Source organism: Leptonychotes weddellii, chromosome 6 (genome assembly GCF_054177405.1).
Source record: "Leptonychotes weddellii isolate Sample4059 chromosome 6, ASM5417740v2, whole genome shotgun sequence".
NCBI classification, from domain to species: Eukaryota; Metazoa; Chordata; class Mammalia; order Carnivora; family Phocidae; genus Leptonychotes; species Leptonychotes weddellii.
In genome coordinates, this window is record NC_138374.1 from 12,668,447 (window position 1) to 12,689,083 (window position 20,637).

A 20,637-nucleotide genomic window follows, 5' to 3' on the forward strand; every position below is an offset into this window, starting at 1 on the left:
AACAAACAAACAAACAAAAAAAACACCCCATAAATAAATGGATTTTCCTTCCTGTCTCTCGTACCCCATTATGTGATGCTAAGCCTCAGGACAGGCAGTAGCAACCACAAACTGAGACACAGTTCTCGCAGCTTAGATGCCAACCAGTCCTCCTGCCCTGGGCTCTGAGAGAATGTGCCCCTGAGCCAACTTCAAATCATTGCTATGAGCATAAGGCCCTGGCTTTACCACGAGGCCATCAAGTTTCCCTGTGGGCACTCTTCAGAAGGAAAAGTTCCTCAGTGTACTTAGTAAAAACTTACAGAATGTATCAGAAATCTCAACTTAGCCAACGCTCCTATAGGTCAGTATATAACAATTTTTATAATTCTGGAGGAAAGCAAATGGTAACTTTAAACAGAGACTCTAAAATATATAAAGCGGTAGGACATTATTCTATCTATAGGTACGTGTTTGAATAAATTTATTTCTGGTACTTTTCTTCTATAACCCTGATAACCGGCTCACGAGAGAAGCACTTCGTCAGCCTGTATGATAGATCATTTTTAGTCCCCCGTTAGATGCTGTTGCATAAATAATTGAGCAGTTAATTACCTTAAGAATACGTATCCATTTACTGATGGGTTTATTCATTTATACTTCTTTTTCCAAAAAGGATCTTAGGACACCCATAAGCATGTAAGTAATATAATAAAGATGAAAATGTAGTAAGAGGAGGGAATCAGGGAAAAGGGAATTAAGGGTAAGGAAGTAAGAAGCAGCTGTTTGGCTGTTAAAAAAGCTGAAGTTCTCACACTTCTTCCTGCATGAGGCTGGCCACAAAAATGTGCCTGTGCTTTCGGGCACCGAGTGTGTGCTCAGCAACAGAGGTACTGGACTCTTTTCCTAGGTCGTGGCTCCCCAAGGGGACAGGAGAGCTGGTACACAAACGAAAGCCCCATGGAAATGGGATGTCTGGAAGACAGCTCACAGGTGTAATTTCGGGCAGAAACACTACATATCAATGTCACCAAACAGTGAAATCACAAGAATAAAAAGAGCACGCTGGTTAGGGATGTTTTAGAGCAAAGCCTCACGTGAGGACACACTGGGGTTCTGGGGGTCTCATGCTAGCGGTGTGGCCAAAAGCCGGGGTGTCCCCAGCCCTGTCCAGAAGACGCTCATGCTTTGGCCGATGACTCCATCACTTCTGTGGGGAAGACGGGCTCCAGGAGCTCGGGCGGCTCACCAGCCACGGTGGCCGCAGCCTCGGGTGCCTCGGTCCCCTTTTCCGCTTCGTCATTCAAGGGAAAAAATGTGTGTTCTTCATTGAAACCTATTCAACAACAACAACAATAAAGTTTAGTGTCAAATCCAGTGGTGCCGAGTTTGATGTTTTTTGTTCTGTGACATAAAGGAGACTATCTTCAGAACTGCCCAGAGGTGTCCCCTCACCATTAGAAAAGGTCCCGGGACCATTTAGAACTGGGCCTGACTTTGCTCAGACATTAACTGTGCAATACACTTGTTTTGCTCGGTCTGCATGGTGCCCTCTGGAACATTTGGTGTGCAGTGGACTTTGGGCAGAGGCTTAGCGGAAGAGGAGCAGAGGGAGAGGAGAGGCCAGTCCACTACGTGAGTACAGACCATCGCCAACTAAGCATTCCCACGCGGACGACTGCAGACTCAGTTCCAGTCGGGTCCAGGTGGGCAGTGACAGTGCTCAGTTAATAGCTGAGCTTTTACAGGATTTCCTACTTCTCTCAGTGGGGAGATCTGTCTTTCCAGTTCTTGGTCCCCTTCCCATTTATCGACCACTGTCAATAGGGTGTACTGACCGCAGGCCAGTGACAGAGAAATTCTCATCACAGGCACACCTCCGAGATCCCGTCGGTGTGGTTCTGGACCACTGCAATAAAGCAAGTCTTGAGAATTTTTTGGTTTTTAAATGTATATAAAAGTTAGGTTCACACTATGCTGTAGTCTGTGAAGTGTGCAATAAATAGCATTATGTCTAAAACAATGTGCCTACCTTAAATAAAAATACTTCATTGCTAAAAAATGCTAACGATCATCTGAGCTCTCAGCGAACCACTGATCATCATTTTTTGCAAGAATGACTAAAACAAGACACAGAGACATGAAGTGAGCAAATGCTGTTGGAAAAAATGGTGCCCAGCGATTTGCTCGACGCAGGGTTGTCACAAACCTTCATTCTGTACAAAATGCAGTATCTGAGGGCGCCTGGGTGGCTCAGTCGGTTAAGCGACTGCCTTCGGCTCAGGTCATGATCCTGGAGTCCCGGGATCGAGTCCCACATCGGGCTCCCTGCTCGGCGGGGGGTCTGCTTCTCCCTCTGCCCTCTTCCCTCTCATGCTCTCTGTCTCTCATTCTCTCTCTATAAATAAAATCTTAAAAAAAAAAAAAATCTCCGCAAAATGCAGTATCTGAGTAGTAAAGCAAAGTGCAATGAAATGACGCATGCCTGTAATCTGTTAATCTAGTCCAGAATGCCCAAGGCTTGGCTCTGGCCCCGAGGGAGGGGCTGGGCCTCCGGGTCACTATCCTTTCTGATGCCTGGAAGCTGCTGTTTCTCTTGTGGTGAAGTCTGGCTGGAAATGTGATGGGCCATTTAGGAACTTAAGGCTTTCACAAGTCAGGATGACATTAAAAAAAAAAACAAAAAACCCACCAGGTAATACGTAGGAACAACGTAATTTTACCTATTTGAAAAAACAAGCCCTGTGTCACACACTGAACAACACAGACTAACTTTTGATTGCTCTAAAAGAATCTCTCAATTATATTTTTATTTTCTATGACGCTTAGGGTGTGTTTCAAGGTCATGACATATGTTAAACATGACAAATTCCTAATTACAATTTCTATTGGCTTCTTTATTTTTTCAATGTATATCCTGAGGCCCCACATAGGACTACTTGCTTGCTGTCATATGCAAGAACTGGTTTGCCCTACAGAACAGGCCCTAATACGTTTATCATTTAATAGATTTCAGGTATAGCATCCAAGAAAATTTCATACTTTGTCAATACTACTTAAACACTTTTTTCCCAGCATAGTGATTTGTTTATTCTATCGTAAAATGCAAACTATTTTTAGAATTACAAAGACAATAACTTGGTCTCTTTAAATACCTCTGTGTGCTCTGCACCTGCTTTTGGCCATCACAGCCCTGTGAAGGGTAAAAATGCATCTTTGGGCTATTTTTCTCCAATTAGCCAGTACACAAGTTGCCTTCTATGCATGCAAATTTGCAGAGGTTTGACTTCCTAAATGATTGGTTCGTTTCTCTCGAGACCACAGCCTTATTATGACGTTAAACTTAACATGCTGTCTGCTTAAGTACAAGGAGTTGTTTTCAAGAATCGTCAGGAAAACATCTGCCTTTAGCTTTTCAGGGGCTGTCAGAGAGACCTTAGCTATAATTTGGACCATAACAAAAGGTAGGCTTGGAGATTCCAATCAATTAATTCTATTGAAAAGCACCATGCAGCTTATTCATCCAGAAGAAGGGCCAGAGTTTGAAACATCCAGGTAAATAGATGATCCATTAAGAAAACAATGCACATTGTGGCAAATGCCACCCTAGTTTTGTCAGCACTTAGTTATAGTCTTTGGATTCCCCTGCCCTCCTGCCGAGGGCCTCCTATTCCCCTTCTTCCAATCTTTGTTCTCTTATTCATGGCTAAGTGAAAACAAAACAAGAAAGCCGCACGTACCCAGTGTTCCATTCTGGACAAGTTCTTCCTCTATAGTAAAAAGGCGGTTGTACTTAGTTACCCGCTCGCCGCGAGAAAGACCTCCCAACTTGATAAACCGGACACCGAGTCCGATGGCCTTCAGGGGGGTAGGAGTGGGGGGACAAAATTGATATTAAACAAGAACTCACGTTTTGCTAAGATACAAACAGCTCTTTAGGGAGAAAGGGCACTGGCACTGTGCTGTTTCGGTTTTTCTCTTACAACTTTGTATTTTATCTTTATGTAGGTAAGGTGGCCTGCTTGCAGACCGAGAGTGGCAAGAGGTAAACAGCATGACTACATATCAGATGCTTTACTAGTCATGTGAGCACGCTGATTTTATCTAAGAACGTTGTGGCCTTTCTCGCTTCATTTTAGGCGCTAAGATTGCAAGTGCACCCCCCAGCCATTTAAGTGCGCTCATCATTCTCCCAGGACTTCAATTTTTCTTCTTTTTAAAAGTTCAAAGATTAGCTCTTTGCAAAAGGTAGCTGTCTGGGAGGAAGCAAGTCTATTTCATAAAAGGTTACATGACTTTCTCCGCCAAAGACTGCATTTCTCTGAAATACCAATTCGTGATAAAAGCAGTGTTTTGGCAATTCTGCAATTGACCAGCTTTCAGTACTTACCAAATCGACCAGGCTGTCATCAGACGACTCTCCTTCTGTACTTCCAAAGACAGCGATGCGCTTCTTACCTGCGAGCAGAGGAATTCTTTTCAGGTTTAGATGGCATGGAAACAATGAGCATAAGGGCATATGTATGTATGTATATATATAGATATACGCACACACACAGACAGACATGTATGTATGCGTGTATATGTGTGTGTATACATATATGTGCATATAAACACAAATATATGTGTATATATGTGTAAATGTGTATACACACACACACGAGCCTCTGGAACCAAAATTTAAAATTTGCCAAGATTTATAACGTTCCTGGGAAGAGTCAATGATTTGACCACCAGAGAATTCTGACGTAAACATTTGTATTTTTACTACCCTGGTTTTATCTGTTTATCTCTTTCCAGTAGCTCAGATTCGTGTAGCTAAATACTACACGAATGCCAAATTTCATCAAATTTAAGATACCATAAATTGTAAGACCTTCAGGACCACTGAAGGGGGAAAATGCTCAGATGAGGTTGACCTGTTTCTAAGACCACAGCTGTAAGACATGACTCCATCTTGTCCATGTTCACTGTAGAAAAGTGTGCACCTTTGAGAAGTGCAAGGGAGTCATTTGGAGAGCTGATGTGCCTTACTGGATTTCGCAATTCACCGTGGAGAATTATATTCAAAGGAATCTGTCGTTCTGAATGTTAACTGACTAGAAAAGCAGTGTTGATGGTCCTTAATCCAAATTTGAGGAGCTCAGAACCCCCTGAAGTTTGCCAAGTCTACAAAGAATGCAAGCCAAGGTTCTTTCTCCAGAGACGGTGTTTGGTGTTTCTGAGGCAGGAGCTACAGTAGCAGTCCGAGGTGGATGACGGCATGCCTGCTGAGTGCTGGCCCCTGGAGGAAAGGCCAGGGCTGGGGCCTCCCATCGATCACCTACAGGACCGCCCTCCCTGGGCCCTAACCTGGGCCGTCTGCAGGACAAGGGACACAGGCACACTCCATGCCATTGTCTGGCACCAGCCCAGGCCCCTGGCCGCCAGCCTGGCTCTGAGCCCTGCTCCAGGTCTTACACAAGCCTTCTGCCTAGTTCCTGAGACCTACTCATGTTTCAGGCACTGAAAAAGACTCCTGTGAACTCATGGGACTCTATGGTCCAGTAGGGGGGCCACCAGACATTAAATATTCGTACACCTAATTGTGGCCAGTACTACAAGAAGAAAGTACAGGGAGCTATGAGGGAGGTTCAGAGCAAGCAGGTAGGGGTGGGGGAAGCCAGGAAAGTCATATATATCTGAAAAGGTTTCCTTTAAGGAAAGACGTGAGGATCAGGAGTAGTTAGCTGAGTAAATGGTACAAGGCAAAGCACGTTCACAGACCTCACACTGGCAAAGAGTTTGAAACTTGTGAGGAATTTTTAAAACCTCAGGGCGGGCGAGCGGGATCACTGTCCTGTGGTGTGAAGCTGATAGGGCACTGTCCTCAGCCACACCTGTGGGACGGCTCCCCTTGGGGGGGGGGGGGCCTCCTGGGCTGGGACTGTGGTGGGACCCCCGGGAAGTCGATCGGTGAGCTAGCTGCAAATGGTCTCCCAGTAGTAGAGCTCTCACAAACGGCTGGAAATCTGCTTTTCTTCCAAGATTCACACCATGCTTTTTATTAACTGACAAACTGCATCTTTTTGGCTCCTTGTGTAACCAAGCTAAGTTCCTTATGAGTCTTGTAGACCTATACTTCTACTCACTGTCAAGAAGATTGGTTATTTCCACCAAGTCAGACATCGTGGTTTGGTTGGTATGTTTGATGATCAGCCCGCTGGATTTGGGGGTGCTGATGTCGCCACCCTCTAGAAGTTTCGAAATGCTTTTGGATGCAGCTTCTGCAATGATGTAACACCTGGAACCAAGAGCATTACAGATGCTGTCCCACTGTTCGGAGTCCTGGGTAAATATTGAAGAGCCGATCGTTACAATGGCTTAAGCATGATCACAAAACAACAGGAACCCTACAGCTCCTCCTCAGAGTTAAACACCTTTCGGAGATCCACAAAACAGTTTTCTGTTGTTTGTGCGGCTGAATGATGCCTGAACCACAGCCACACAAATTAACTAGCTTCATTCAACAGAAACTTCAAATGATTAAATTTGAGCTTAAAGATCTGATGGATAAAATGTTTAACACACAGTAAATGCTCCACATCAATTCTGAAGTCCTTTGAACCCAAGCTATTCCTACCCACTGAATTATCCATAACACCACTAACAACTGGCTGGCCAGAAGATTCTACTGTTCTTTCTGGTGAACAGAAAACAGAAGGAAATGAGCCTGTGAGGGCTCTAGGCTCTCCTTCTCAGCACTCTCGTTTTTACTGGGGAGACCATCACATGAAATGAAAGACTTAGGGGCGCCTGGGTGGCTCAGTCGTTAAGCGTCTGCCTTCGGCTCAGGTCATGATCCCAGAGTCCTGGGATCAAGCCCCGCATTGGGCTCCCTGCTCGGCGGGAAGCCTGCTTCTCCCTCTCCCACTCCCCCTGCTTGTGTTCCCTCTCTCGCTGTGTCTCTCTCTGTCAAATAAATAAATAAAATCTTTAAAAAAAAAAAAGAAAGAAAGAAATGAAAGACTTAGTGTTTTTTAACTGATGGTCTACAAAGTCTCCCACGCCACTGTACCCGATTCCGACCTATCCCACCAGAACAGCCCAAACACAGGCCATCTTGCCAAAGGAAAAGCAGCCGAGGCCAGAGCCCGGGGACAAGGCCTGGAAGACAGGGGCCAACAGGATACAGAGCTGGGTTGCGGCTCGGCGGGCGTGGGGCCGTGGCGCGGGTGGTGACAGGACCGGTGGCTGAGCGAGGCCCTGGGACCCCGAGCGCGACGCAGCTCTCTTCTCGGGCCCCACCGTCAAATCCGGGCCTGATCTCCGAGAGGGCGGGTCTGTTCAGTGTATCTAATGGTTCTCTCCACGCCATACCGTCCAGAACTTAAGTTTTGGAGTCTCCGAGCGTCAGGGAGAGCACGCGAACAACCCGCGTGGGATGCCGTAGCTTGAGTAGATGGAAGAACCTCGCCATGTGAAACCTTTTTAAAAATCCGGCTTTGCGACTTCCCTGCGTGTGTGGTAAGTGGATGGAGGTTGGGCACACGGGGCCCAGCCGAGGTCAAGTTTCCGGTCGTGTTAGCATGGGCGTGGGACGGGCCCACTGGCAGGTGGCTGGCCGGCCGTCCCCAGGCTGCTTGTGAAAACACGGGACCCCCCCCTCCCCCGAGTGCCCGGGAAGAGCCTGTTCGTTCTGCACACAGGCATACTCCCAGGCCGTTGTGCTTGGGCTCTGTGCTTGCTTGGTGCGTGCCCCCCTCACCTGTGCTGAAGGAAAGCCCCTCTGCCCCAGCCCAGATGGCAGTGTTTCCAGCGACCAAGCCAAAAGAATGAGATTTTGCTCTGTGCTGTTATAAAATTCAAGGTGACTCCCGTTACCTCCTTCCTGAAAGGATCGATTAAGGCGATAATTGAAGGGAACCTGTTGATCAGATCCACGTACAGGTCAACCATCTCCGCTGCATTTTTGTGTGTTCCCAGCATCACTTCATACTTTCCTCTATTCTGGCAAGCGGAAGGACAATAACAAAATAAAGATAAATGAGGAATTCCTCGAAGGCGAAAGGCGGGATTCCCATTCGCGTTTATTCATTGCCTACGAAAGACTGTAAACGTTCTTTTCGGGCCGTATTCCCATGAGACATCTGTGTACTTTTGTTTAAATATCTGTTAAATATTAGCCTGGGGAAATCAAGTCACCATTCCTCTTCATGCCCCATGGAGCTCCTCCCACGGACTTCAGATGAAGCCTTCTCCGCACAAGACCAGGTACACAGTAGCAGGGGACTAATTTCTTACTTAGGCTTGTGACGGGCCATGCTGGGGTCCTCGGGCGATGACATGAATTTATAAAGCAGGACAGCAGTGCCTAGCTTCCCACTCACCAGAACCCACCACCTTTCCACTCTCAGTAAACAAACAGCTGGTCTCCTGCACCGCGAATATCCTAAAATTTGAAAGCAGGGTGAGGCTTTGGAGATACGAACAGCCACTCTGAAATGCCCGGTGACCCATGTGAAGGCATCTCCTTCTCAGGTAGTGTGCACGCTCTACCAGTACCCATATGGTCCCGAAGGAGTTCTAGGTCAACTCCATTCATTTGAAGTCTGGAAAGCAACCCCCGTCATCAAGAATGGAAGTAAACGGGGCTCAAGGATCGAGTGTCGTCTGTCTGCAAAACCTAGCACGGATTTCCAAGTCTGTGTTCAGGGATGCCCCTGGGTTATTCAGGTACCGGGAAGGAGGCAGGAGGGAACAGAATGACTGGTTTGCTAACGCCTTCCTGCTATGGCTACTGATGGAATGGATCCCATTGGAATTGAGCAGGTTCCAAAGAAATCCATACTTGAAAGGATTTTATACTTTTCTCAGATTAAAAAGCAGCCAGAACTTTTAGTTTCTTTACTGCAAAACCTTGAAAATCCTATCTTGTCAGTAAAGAAATGCCAATGACGTTGAATTAACATTGTAAGAATTATCTGATATCAAGCTAATGCATTTCACTGAATATAAGCAAAAAATACCCATTCCAGCCCAGCACTAGCAGTCAGTATATTCATAGTTCTTGGTATACGTTGCTGATGAAAACATGCAATTATTTTTCGTAATAGTATGTCTAGGAACCAATCATTATGTGGAGAATAGGAAATTACATTAAACATGCCTTCATGCATGTAGTATCTTTAGAAAAGTTAAAAGGGCTTAGAAGTCAGCTGAAACTTAGGGTTCTTATATGCTGTTCAAGTTTTCCTTTGAAGTTAAAAGAATTGCGAATTAAAGCGGAATTGTCTTTGGCCACGTCCCCCGAATTTGACCTTGATTACCAAGTCACCACAAATGTATGTCAACACGCTGGGCATTGTATACAACACAGGCTCTGCATTTGTGTATTCGAAAAAGGGAAGTATGTGTAGAAGACAGACAACTTTTAACAGTTTTGCGAATATGCCAGCTTCCCAGGTTGAAAGGTTAACTGCCGCTCTGTTATCCTAAGGAAGTGAGGACTGCAGCTTTTAAAAAATGAACCCATTTTCCATTCTTTTGTAAATAATTGCCCCCCCCCGTGGTGTCATCTCCGGGTGAAGTTTCATCGCTAAAGCTCTGTCCTCCTAACCCAGGCTGTGGATAACACTGTGGATGGGCTTAGCTGGATAAAAATATATTCTCCATAAATGTCAACAACTTGGAAATATTTTTATATTTAAAAAGTGAGTCACAGCAGAAACTCAGAATCACTTACTTGGCCAGAAGGCTTACCAAGTTACAGTTACAACGGATCCATTTTCCATGCTCGACAAGTTCAGCATCTACCGGCCAAATGAGTGAACTCAGCAGAACATACCAGTCTGTTAGTTTCAATAGCTCTCACAATTGCAATGTAAGCGACCCATTTTAGCAATTTTTGTTACAGAATTTCTGTGTGTAATTATTTTGACATTTTCTGTTAATTTTTAAAATTTACATGGTTACGTTATTTTCTGGTCATTAGCTAACCTGGCTTTCTCGACTCCATTTATATGTGGAACCCTCACACAATATTAATAAAAGCAATAGGATCTGTTTGGAAAATATTCAGATACATGCTTCTTTTGAGTTCTAATTTAAAAATAACGGGACCCAACAAAAAAGTAAGTGTCCTGGAGCAGAAACTTACATAATCCATGAGCTCCTGTGCAGCACAGTTGATGGCTAGGTGCAGGTCTGTGCCCATGTCCAGCCCCAGGCTCGCACAGATGCCTTGTATTAGGACAAGCGGCTGCTCTATGGTGTCAGAATTAACGGTCAAACAGCCAAGATGGGACATCTTGCCAATGATGGGCTGCTATAAGACCGAAAGCAAATGATGCATATAAATAGAGAGCAGTAAAGGTCCTGGAGCTTCCTGGTTATAAACTAGGCACTGCTGACAACCAGACACAGCGCTCTGAACATGTGGTCCTCTGAGTCTGCCTTACCCTTATGTCCGGGTGTCCCTCATCTCTGCGTGACCTTTGGGCATATGATTGCCCAAAGTGTCTGGAGTAATTTTCCTACCTCCAGGTTTCAGGCTTGACCTGGGCACACTCTTTTCTCTCTGGTGTGCCTGTATAATGTCTTGATCAGCTGTGTCACTGTACACAGGCTGGCCTGAGCCGCAACCCCAAAGTGGGTGAAACTCCAGGCTGTCCTTGTAAATGTCTGTCTGGCCTGTCCTTACCTCTGTCCTCCTCCATCCACTTCCAAACCTGCTCTTTCCTGTGTTCTATTTTCCTTTTGAAGAGTATAAGTGTGAACAGGGAACCCTCCTTCAGGAAAGGTTTTATTTGAATAAGGGTAGAAGATCTCTGCTAAAACAATGCAGCACTGCGGATGGATTTCCGTGGAAGAAGGTTTGGCACCCAGAGCAGCCCAGGGAAAGGCAGCCATGTGTTTCTGGTGCAAGGTCAGCCCTGACGTGCCCTCCTCGTAAGTTGCCACTATGAATTATAACACATTTGAAGCACTATCAGTGATTCTGAAGGGTGTGTGTGCGCATGCACGCCAAGCTTGAGGGCAAACATTACCTAGATAGAAATACCCCATTTCTCTGCTGATCGCACTAGTTAATTATAAGAACCACCTGACATTCTTAATGTCAGGGACAGGAACCCTTTATTTGGCAAAGGAATAGGTGGGGAAATTGCCGTGTATCAATTGAGTTTTGTGAGAGTCTTCTAAGCTATAAAAGCATCACTTATTTAGAGCTTATTAAATGCCAGTTACTGTTCTAAACACTTTCCATAAATACATTTACTCCTTATATCAACCCCCTGAAGCAGGTACTATTATTATCCCATTTTACAGAGCGGTAAGTAACTTGGAACAGATTTTAATCCAGGAAGTTTAGCTCCAGAGTTCATGCCTCTTAACTGGTAGTGGCTGCCTCCCTAGAATCTACCATTTAACCTGTTTCTAACAGAAAAAAAAAAAGGAAAGCTGATCATGGGAAGGGCTGATCCTGGTCTGAGTTTCTCAGAACACAAAGGACAACCTGCTGGAATGAGGCGGACGTCGCTGACACTTGGTTACTTGGTCATCGTGCCCTGGCTCTCTTGAGGGGTCTAACTTCAGAGCGTTGTGCTCATCCCAACAGATACAGCCGTCAGGTACTTAACTTTCTGGTGTGTTTGTTCACACATTTCTCTCTCCCAGTGTTGAGGAGGAGTTTAACTTTTCATCTTTACTAGCCCCATTGCCACTTGCATTGTCTCCAGGATTCTTACTGGTTATTCCAACTATATTGTTGAAAGTTCAGGCATCTAAGTGGTGTATCTGCCCGAGCACCCACAGTCACCAAAGCTGTTGTCTGATCAGGTAGAGATGGTTTCCTAAGGCTCTTGAAGCCACCCTGGCCAATTTGGACAATAACTGTTTGTCTGAGGCTACCGACAAAATCTGAGCTCCAGGAATGGTCCATCTGAAATGGTGCTTGGGTGCCTTTTCAGGACCCAAAGAAAGAAATGGCTATCACTTTGTGCCTTTTGTTTCTCTCTTACTTGGTAGGGGTAAGATTAAAATCAAAAGCTTTCTATATGCCTTTCAGCTGGTTAGCAGAGATTCACCTTCCCCAACACTTCACCTATCAAGTTTCAGCTATAATCTATTATATTGGACTCATAAATGCTTCTGCACACCCTCTGAGCTGTCCGACGGAGAGACAACTGCTGGCCCGGCAGCCTCTGGCCAGAGAGGTGGGGCAGAATGACATTCCAGCTCTGGGGTCATCGGGTTTAGTGCTCCTGGAGGAGCATGACTGTGTAGTTTCCGAGTGCATTAGCCCTGCTCCTGGAGCACCGTGACTGGGGTTGGAACAGGGGCAGGGAGTATATAAATGAATTGTGTCATACTGAAGTGTGGTCAAGAAATACATAAACTTACTTGACCTCTTTTGCTTCCATTATGCCCTTTTTTGGTCTCTGTTTTTGGAGGAGGGGGCTGCGGGACAGAAAAGAGAGAGAAAAATCACTTGCCATTTTCAGACATGCCTGTAGCAGCGAGCAGAGCTTCAGGTCCTAGGGCCTGCCCACTGCTCTGGGGCCTGACCAGTCACACTGTGAATCACACACACCACACACCGCCCCCAACGCCCCGCCCCAACACGTAGGGACCATACCAGCCCCTCCCGATTTTGAAAAACTCCAAACTGTTTCTCATACTCAGGTACATGTTCCCTTTAGTTCATCCTTATATTCTGCCTCCATTCATATAAATGCATTTCTACTCATATAAATAAAGTATTATTCACTCCTATGACATTCCCTCCTTGCCCTCAGGGAGCAACATCACTGTGGGATCTGCCTTTAGACTGTTTTGAATATTGTTTTAAATATTGTTAAGGTACAAACACTTTCTCCGCAGGGTGGATTTGACTTTTGGAAACAACCAAAGGTCATTAAATCTGATGAATCTGGTATGTGTAATGTCATTTGAGATGAGAAGCAAAGATACTTTCCAAAGATGATTGGTCATTTTCAATACCCACAACGTGGGGTGTTGACAGCGTTCTGGAGCAAGGATTCAGCCTTTAAAGGATGCATTTTAATACCCAGCATTTCCTGGCTCTGTAAACTGGGGCATGCTTGTCAAGAATCAGCAGGGCTCACACTTGAGTACATGCAAATACAGTTCTCCTGCTTTTTTGCACTGTGGAGTCAGCTGCACTTTCTATCCCCTGGTAAAAATACCACGCTCGGGAAGCAAATCAATGTGCAGGGCAGGAGACATATAGTGGTGAACAAGACAAACACGGGCACAACCAGGGACTCATACTGTCATTGTCCTGCCGCTGTGGCTTCCCCCCTCGAGGGCTGCCTGGCCAAAGGCTCCCGTTTGCCCAACCGGGATTCTAAGTAGACACCAGAGCCTGTGCCTTAACTATTACACTGAACTGCCTCGCACATCCTAGGGACCAAATCCTTTCTTTGCGAATCCTAAGGGATGATCTTAGCATAGAGCCAGCTGATGAGATTGTCAAGTGCCGTTAGAAACTGGATCCATGGCCAATGAAGGAACGTATATGCTTGGCTCGTATGAAAAACCTAAGGCAAATGAATACATTTTACATATCAGTAACAACAATATTGAGTTAATTTCATAATGAAGTATAATTTGTATCCTAGGAGATGTCAGTATCAGCAATTAGATACCATAGATTCTCTTTACATACCATTTCAATTGTTTTGTTAATTTGTTTCTGAATTTCCAGAAGCATCTCCACACCCTGTAAGTAAAATAACCGTGATTTAGTAAAATAACCGTGATCTTCCACAACTGTAGTCTAGAAACCTTAAATATAAAAACTTACAGCACACACTGGCTATTTCTAACTGAATATTTGTAGGGTCCCTGATAAGGTATCCTGGTTAGTAGATTAGATGTGGTCTACAAAATCAGAAGACGAAATGTTAATCTTCAGCCCTCAATTTTTATTTGGTTGGATATGAATGAGGCTCTTCTCAGTATCCTTTCTTCATTGTTCAGGACTGATTGGTTCAGTTGGTTGGATCAAGTCAGCTTCATTGTCTTTCATAGCCTCTTGACCAACCCTTTTGCAATACATGTCATAGGTCACCAAGGGATTCTGCATGACAGTGTTTGAATCAGTATAAAGCTGCTGTCACTTAAAAAAATAGAAAAGTATATTCTGATGATTGTGGGATCTGCATATGGAGAGAAATAAAGGATGGCATGCCAAGTACTCTGGTACCCGAATAGCACAACAGAACGTAACTGCAGGAAAGATCCTGGTGCTAGGGTCTGAACACGATCTGACGGATGGTGAGCCAGCTCTGAAGTCCTACTGTTCCACAATCGGTGCATCGTGAGGTAATGGTTATTCTCTTTAAAAAAGAATTCTTTATCATGAAGAAATTATCTTGAGATTGAAGAAAAAAATGATTCTCACTAGCTTAGGTTAAAAATATCACTCAATGTATTACCAGAGGGGATGGAACTTCCTGTACTTTTTTCTGAAAACATCCACTACAGAACATGAACGTAAGTTCTTCCTAACGCCTAATTGGTAGAATATTTCATGAAGATTTAAAGAGGGCATAGGGGCTCATTCAGGCCAGTGAAGAACAAATAAGTATAAAGAGGCAACTTAGGATTCCTTCATTCTAGAAGCATGCACTGAACCTCTCTTTCGTGCCAGGCAGTCTGGTCGGCCCTGGAGCTCTTCCTGAACAGAACTGGCTTTTAGGAAAGAGCCAGCTTCCTCTTGCTGCCACCACAGTGCCTTGGCCAGTAAATAAAGATGCCTCGACTCCCCCAGATAACAGCTTTCCAGCACTATCCAGCCTGCCAAGTTGCTCACCCAGGGCTCCTTGGTGAGCCACTGGCACGAGTCAGTGCCGAGGGGAACCAGAGATCGAAGGTGGCTTAAATGTGCCCCTTGTATTTGAGGTTTTGCTTTTTTCCTGCTTCTCTGATTTCCTAAAATATTTTTTTTCATTTTATCTTTAATTCTCCCTCCCTTGGTGTCATAAGCCTTGGGGACCTACACTAAAGGCTCCTCGATGATGGAATATTATTATTATTATTATTATTTATTTTTTTAAGAAAAAGTAGTGTGAGGGGCACCTGGGTGGCTCTGTCGGTTGGGTGTCCGACTCTTGTTTTCGGCTCAGGTCATGATCTCAGGGTCCTGGGATCGGGCCCCATGTTGGGCTCCATGCTCAGCCAGGAGTCTGCTTGAGATTCTCTCTCTCCCTCTCCCCCTCCCCCTGCTCATGCTCTCTCTCTAAATAAATAAATAAAATCTTAAAAAAAAAGAAAAAGAAAAAGAAAAAGTAGTGTGAGATAATAGAAGGTACTTGTTTAGCTGTTAATCCAGGATGGGGTATACAAATCACTTCTTTCATTAAATTCAGCTTCCCAGGTGATGACTTCCCACAGCTGACCAGAGACACCATGGGCAAAGGTAGAGTTAGCTCTGTGGGCTGTTCCTGGGAGAGGGAAAAGCACAGAGAAACAAGAAACACAGTTCACTGGCGTTGAGATGCTCCCGGGTCCTTGTAATGGAATACAATGGACACTGACCTGACGGTGCTTCAGTAATGCGATATTTAAGTAGAGGGGGTTATTGTCCAGGATGGCACTGGTTTTGGCCACAGCGAGTGACACGGCCCCTATGGCCATGCTGCCATTCAGTACAGGTTCAACGGATTCTGGGGGCACAATGGGTTTCTCTGTAAAAGTATCATTCCTCCCTGGAGGGAAAAACAGGGATAAAAGATTCCTTTCAAGGACGTTTGACTATGATAAAACTATATATATATTTTTTAAAGATTTTATTTATTTATTTGACAGAGAGAGACACAGCGAGAGAGGGAACACAAGCAGGGGGAGTGGGAGAGGGAGAAGCAGGCTTCTCGCAGAGCAGGGAGCCCGATGCGGGGCTCGATCCCAGGACCCTGGGATCATGACCTGAGCCGAAGGCAGACGCCCAACGACTGAGCCACCCAGGCGCCCGATAAAACTATATTTTTTTAATGCTTTGCTTACAGATGTGAAGGCCCAGAGTAAAGAAAGGGGGGAAACTGAGGCTGGGGAGAACATGTTCTCCACCTCAACCCCCCAAGAAGTTTCTGTGTGACTTCACTTACGGCTCCCGAATGTTCAAGTCATCCGTAGCCATGGATTTTGCCACTCCAAGAAATTCTCAGACATTCGGTATTAACTCCTTCGACAATCATAAAAGGGCAAGTACTGTTATCCCACATTCACATAGAAGTAAACTAGGGCTTAGAGGGGTCAAGAGACTTGCCCGATATCCAACAGAAAGTGAATGAAGAAGATCTGGAGAGTCTTTGAATTCCAAGTCCTTTGTTTTCTACACCCACCATAGCTCCTGTGTATCCAGCTTTCTATTGAACACGCCTCTTCATGCGTGGGTATCTAACTAGTAAGCTTGCTGGCCAGCCCCAAACAGATGCCTCGTTGTATTAGAAATGGCTTCCAGATCCGGCCACCCACCCTCGGCCTCACCCACCTTTCACACTCATTTGTTCCCAGCCACCCAGCCTGCTCAGGTGCCACACCATGCCCCTCCCCCAGCTGCTGGCCTGCGTCAGGCAGGTAAGCCAAGTGGAATAAGGCACGGAACCCCATCACACGTAGTAAAGGTTTAGCAAATTCCTGTCCCCTCCTCCTTCGTCCCTTCCCTTACGCTCCGAGTTCTGTCAGGCAGCAGCAACCGCCAAACGAACACCCTCTGTGCATCTCTAGCTGTGATTCAGCAGCGGCCATCCCCCCGTTCATAGAGATGGGTCTTACATGATTCTTTTGCCTTGGGAGACTCTCCTTCCCTCCCTGGGCCTCAGCATCTGAATCTAGGAAATAAGAAACCGTGTCTCCATGGTCTCTTTGATCCCCTTCCTGGTTCTGGTGCCTTCTTATTCAAGGGAACCCATATTTATTGGATGTTTACTTTATGCTTTGGCATCATGCTAGGCCCTGGTGGTGCTAAATTGAATGAGACATGATTCATGCCCTCAAGATGCCTGTTGGAAAGACATAGAACTCTATTTACAATACTAGCAGCAGCTCCAGAATTAACATACTAGAGGGGCTGAAGTTCACAATATGTTGGAAAGCATGGAACAAAGGGCCATAATAACTTTGATTATTTGCTTTAAAATAGGAAAATCTTCCAATGAAAACTTTTTTTTAAAAGATTTTATTTATTTGAGAGAGAGAAAGTGAGTGACAGAGAGAGAGAGAGCACAAGCAGGGGCGAGGGGCAGAGGGAGAAGCAGGGAGCTGATGCAGAGCTCCAATCCCAGGACCCTGAGATCCTGACCTGAGTCGAAGGCAGATGCTTAACAGACTGAGCCACCCAGGCGCCCCAAGAAAACTTTTATTAATATGTTATTAATAGGACTGAGAAAATGTTGGTTATTCATACCAAAGGATATCGCTAATCTTTATAATATGGAGTGGCTTTTGATGAGCTAATGAATATTTTGGGGGGCAGTTAAAGGTCCCCCATGCCACTTTCCTTTTCCCTGTCCCCAGCATTGCCACTGTTCAGTGCACTTTGCTTGGTAAGTGCTCACCTCTGGGTAAGGAATAGTTTTTCCTTACAAACAAAAGGGAGGGTGGGATGGAGTAAACCCCTGCCCACCCAACATGGCAGCGTCAAGCAAGGAAGTGGACGGTACCTGGGGGGGGGGTGGGGGGGGCGGGAAGGAGAGGGGAGCCTAATCTAGGTCTGCAGCAAAAAGACTCTAACTGGAAAGATAGTCCGAGCTTCAGCCTTTCCTCCTCACACGCTAGTTATCAAAGGTTCTGCAAGGAGCTACGGACCTTGCCTTTGTCCCCTTTTTTTGGCTGCGGGAGGAGGAGGTGGTGGTGGTAGAGACGAAGGGATGAGCACCGCTGGGTCTTCCAGGCCCCTTTCCAGGTCTCTCCTCTCTTTGTCTTCTCGTACTTTATTTTCAAAGAATGTCCTTCATGGCAAGAAAATATGGCTTTACAGTGAATATCACTCATAATTTTGGTCAGTTTCAGTGCTGACTTCCATTCACTATGTTTCAACAATTAACTCTGCTTTTTTAGCTACTTAAAAACAAATCAGCTTCACTTTCCAGGGCCCCAAAATAATGATGCTGTTACAAAACTGTGTTCAAGAGCTGAAATTAATTTTGGCCTGGAAATAAAGGTTTAAAGATTTTAAGTGCTTGTTTTTTTTTTATTTGAGCTTATTTGTTTATATATTTAAAGTAAACTTTGAATATATAATTTGATTAAGGGCTACTGGATTTTCTTTTTGAATAAATGACCATCAAAAGAAAAATGAGCCAAGAATAGACAGTGAAATATATAGTATAATGGGCAAGAATTCATTTTCGTTTTTTCTTTTTTTGGTGGGAAGGAAGCCTTAAATAGTTAAAAACAACAACAACAACAACAACAAAACAAAGCAAAAAAAACCTCTGAGAAGTCCCAAAAGGGACACACAAAAATAAACTCAAAATGGATGAAAGACCTAAATGTGAGACAGGAATCCATCCAAATCCTAGGGAAGAACACAGGCAGCAACCTCTTTGACCTGGGCTGCAGAAACTTCTTGCTAGACACATCGCCAGAGGCAAAAATGAACTATTGGGACTTCATCAAGATAAAAAGCTTTTGCACAGCAAAAGAAACAGTCAACAAAACTAAAAGGCAACCTGGAATGGAAGAAGATATTTGCAAATGACTTATCAGATAAAGGACTAGTATCCACAATCTATAAAGAACTTATCAAACTCAACACCCAAAGAACAAATAATCTAATAGAAATGGGCAGAAGACAGGAACAGACATTTCTCCCAAGAAGACATACAAATGGCCAACAAACACATGAAAACGTGCTCAACATCACTCGGCATCAGGGAAATACCAATCGAAACCACAATGAGGTACCACCTCACACCAGTCAGAATGGCTAAAATGAACAACTCAGGAAACAACAGATCTTGGCAAGGATACAGAGAAAGGGGAACCCTCCTACACTGTTGGTGGGAATGCAAACTGGTGCAGCCACTCTGGAAAACAATACGGACGTTCCTCAAAAAGTTAAAAATAGAACTATCCTACGACCCAGCAATCGCACAACTAGGTATTTATCCAAAGGATATAAACGTAGTGATTTGAAGGGATACCTGCACCCTGATGTTTATAGCAGCAATGTCCACAATAGCCAAAATATGGAAAGAGCCCAGTTGTCCATCGACAGATGAGTGGATGAAGAAGATGTGGTTTATATATACAATGTAATACTACTCAGCCATCAAAAAGAACGAAATCCTGCCATTTGCTACAACAGGGATAGAACTAGAGGAGGGTATTATGTTAAGTGAAATAAGTGAGTCAGAGAAAGACAAATACCATATGATTTCACTCATGTGGAATTTAAGAAACAAAACAGAGGAACATAGAGGAAGGGAAGGAAAAATAAAATAAGATGAAAATAGAGAGGGAGGCAAACCATAAGAGACTCTTAACTCTAGAAAAAAACTTAGGGTTGCCAGAGGGGAGGTGGATGGGGGGATGTGGTAACTAGGTGATGGGCATTAAGGAGGGCACGTGATGTGATGAGCACTGGGTGTTATATGCAACTGATGAATCACTAAATTCTATCCCTGAAACTAATAATACAGTATATGTTAGCTAAATTGAATTTAAAGAAAAAATTTAAAAAATAATTAAAGGATGTAATCCAGCAAGTCAAGAAAGACGAAGATATGGGATTGAGGAAGTAGGAGGATGATAAAGCATCTCTGTAGTAGGCTAGAGAGGAACCAGTCCAGATGGGAGGTTTGAGGAAGAAAAATTCCAGGAGAAAAGGAATGTAATAAAGTAGAAGGTCTGGAAAAACTACGTTGGGAAATAAAATTAGGAATATGATCGCAGCAGATGAGAAGACAAAAAAAAACCCCAGAAAACCAAAAACAATTTGAAAAAATATTTTTATAAAGGTTATGATCCAACTCTGAAGCAAACTAAAATGTGATGTTCTGTGTAATTAAGCAAGTGGTGGAGCTTAGAGGAAGACAGAATCCAGTTGACTTTTGCTTGGCCAAGAGGCTTGTGGCATTGGACTTGCACAAAAGGAACAGTAACGTTAACCCTTCCTTGGCTGGGCACTGAACAATCCTGATGCAGCCCTAGCAACCACTTCCTTGGTTTTCACGTGTTAAAGTCAACCTGTGGGCAAAGCATGCAAAACCAGTTTGTGGTTGGAGGACTGACCATGAGCATCACCCATTGGGACTCCGTGAAAGAGTATGAAGCCCTCAAAGGTGGCATATGAGGTGGGGGGGGGGGGGACAGAAAGGACACCATCTGGGTTCTTCACTTAATGCTTTTCCTGAGAAACTATTGAAACTTTTACTGAATCCTACGCATGGAAAAGAAGTGGAGAGGACTGACGTCGCCTCACACAGGCACATTTTAAAAACAAGGTTTTCACTGCTAGAACTCATACAGGAATTCAGTAAAGTGGCAGGATATAAAATCAATGCACAGAAGTCAGTGGCATTCCTATACACCAACAACAAGACAGAAGAAAGAGAAATTAAGGAGTCGATCCCATTTACAATTGCACCCAAAACCATAAGATACCTAGGAATAAATCTAACCAAAGAGACAAAGGATCTGTACTCAGAA

The 20,637-nt window shown here is 44.5% G+C and overlaps 1 protein-coding gene across 1 annotated transcript in view; it reads right to left on the reverse strand.

Moving 5' to 3' along the window:
• Window positions 1-1,109: 1,109 nt before the first annotated feature.
• Window positions 1,110-20,637, reverse strand: part of ENO4 (enolase 4) — a 25,255-nt gene continuing 5,727 nt past the window's right edge. Inside the window, 11 exon segments of the mRNA XM_081823061.1 lie at window positions 1,110-1,315; window positions 3,720-3,837; window positions 4,370-4,437; window positions 6,111-6,306; window positions 7,843-7,968; window positions 10,118-10,285; window positions 12,361-12,417; window positions 13,649-13,702; window positions 15,297-15,428; window positions 15,523-15,692; window positions 17,791-17,933. Coding sequence (XP_081679187.1) covers window positions 1,110-1,315; window positions 3,720-3,837; window positions 4,370-4,437; window positions 6,111-6,306; window positions 7,843-7,968; window positions 10,118-10,285; window positions 12,361-12,417; window positions 13,649-13,702; window positions 15,297-15,428; window positions 15,523-15,692; window positions 17,791-17,933 — 1,438 coding nt within the window.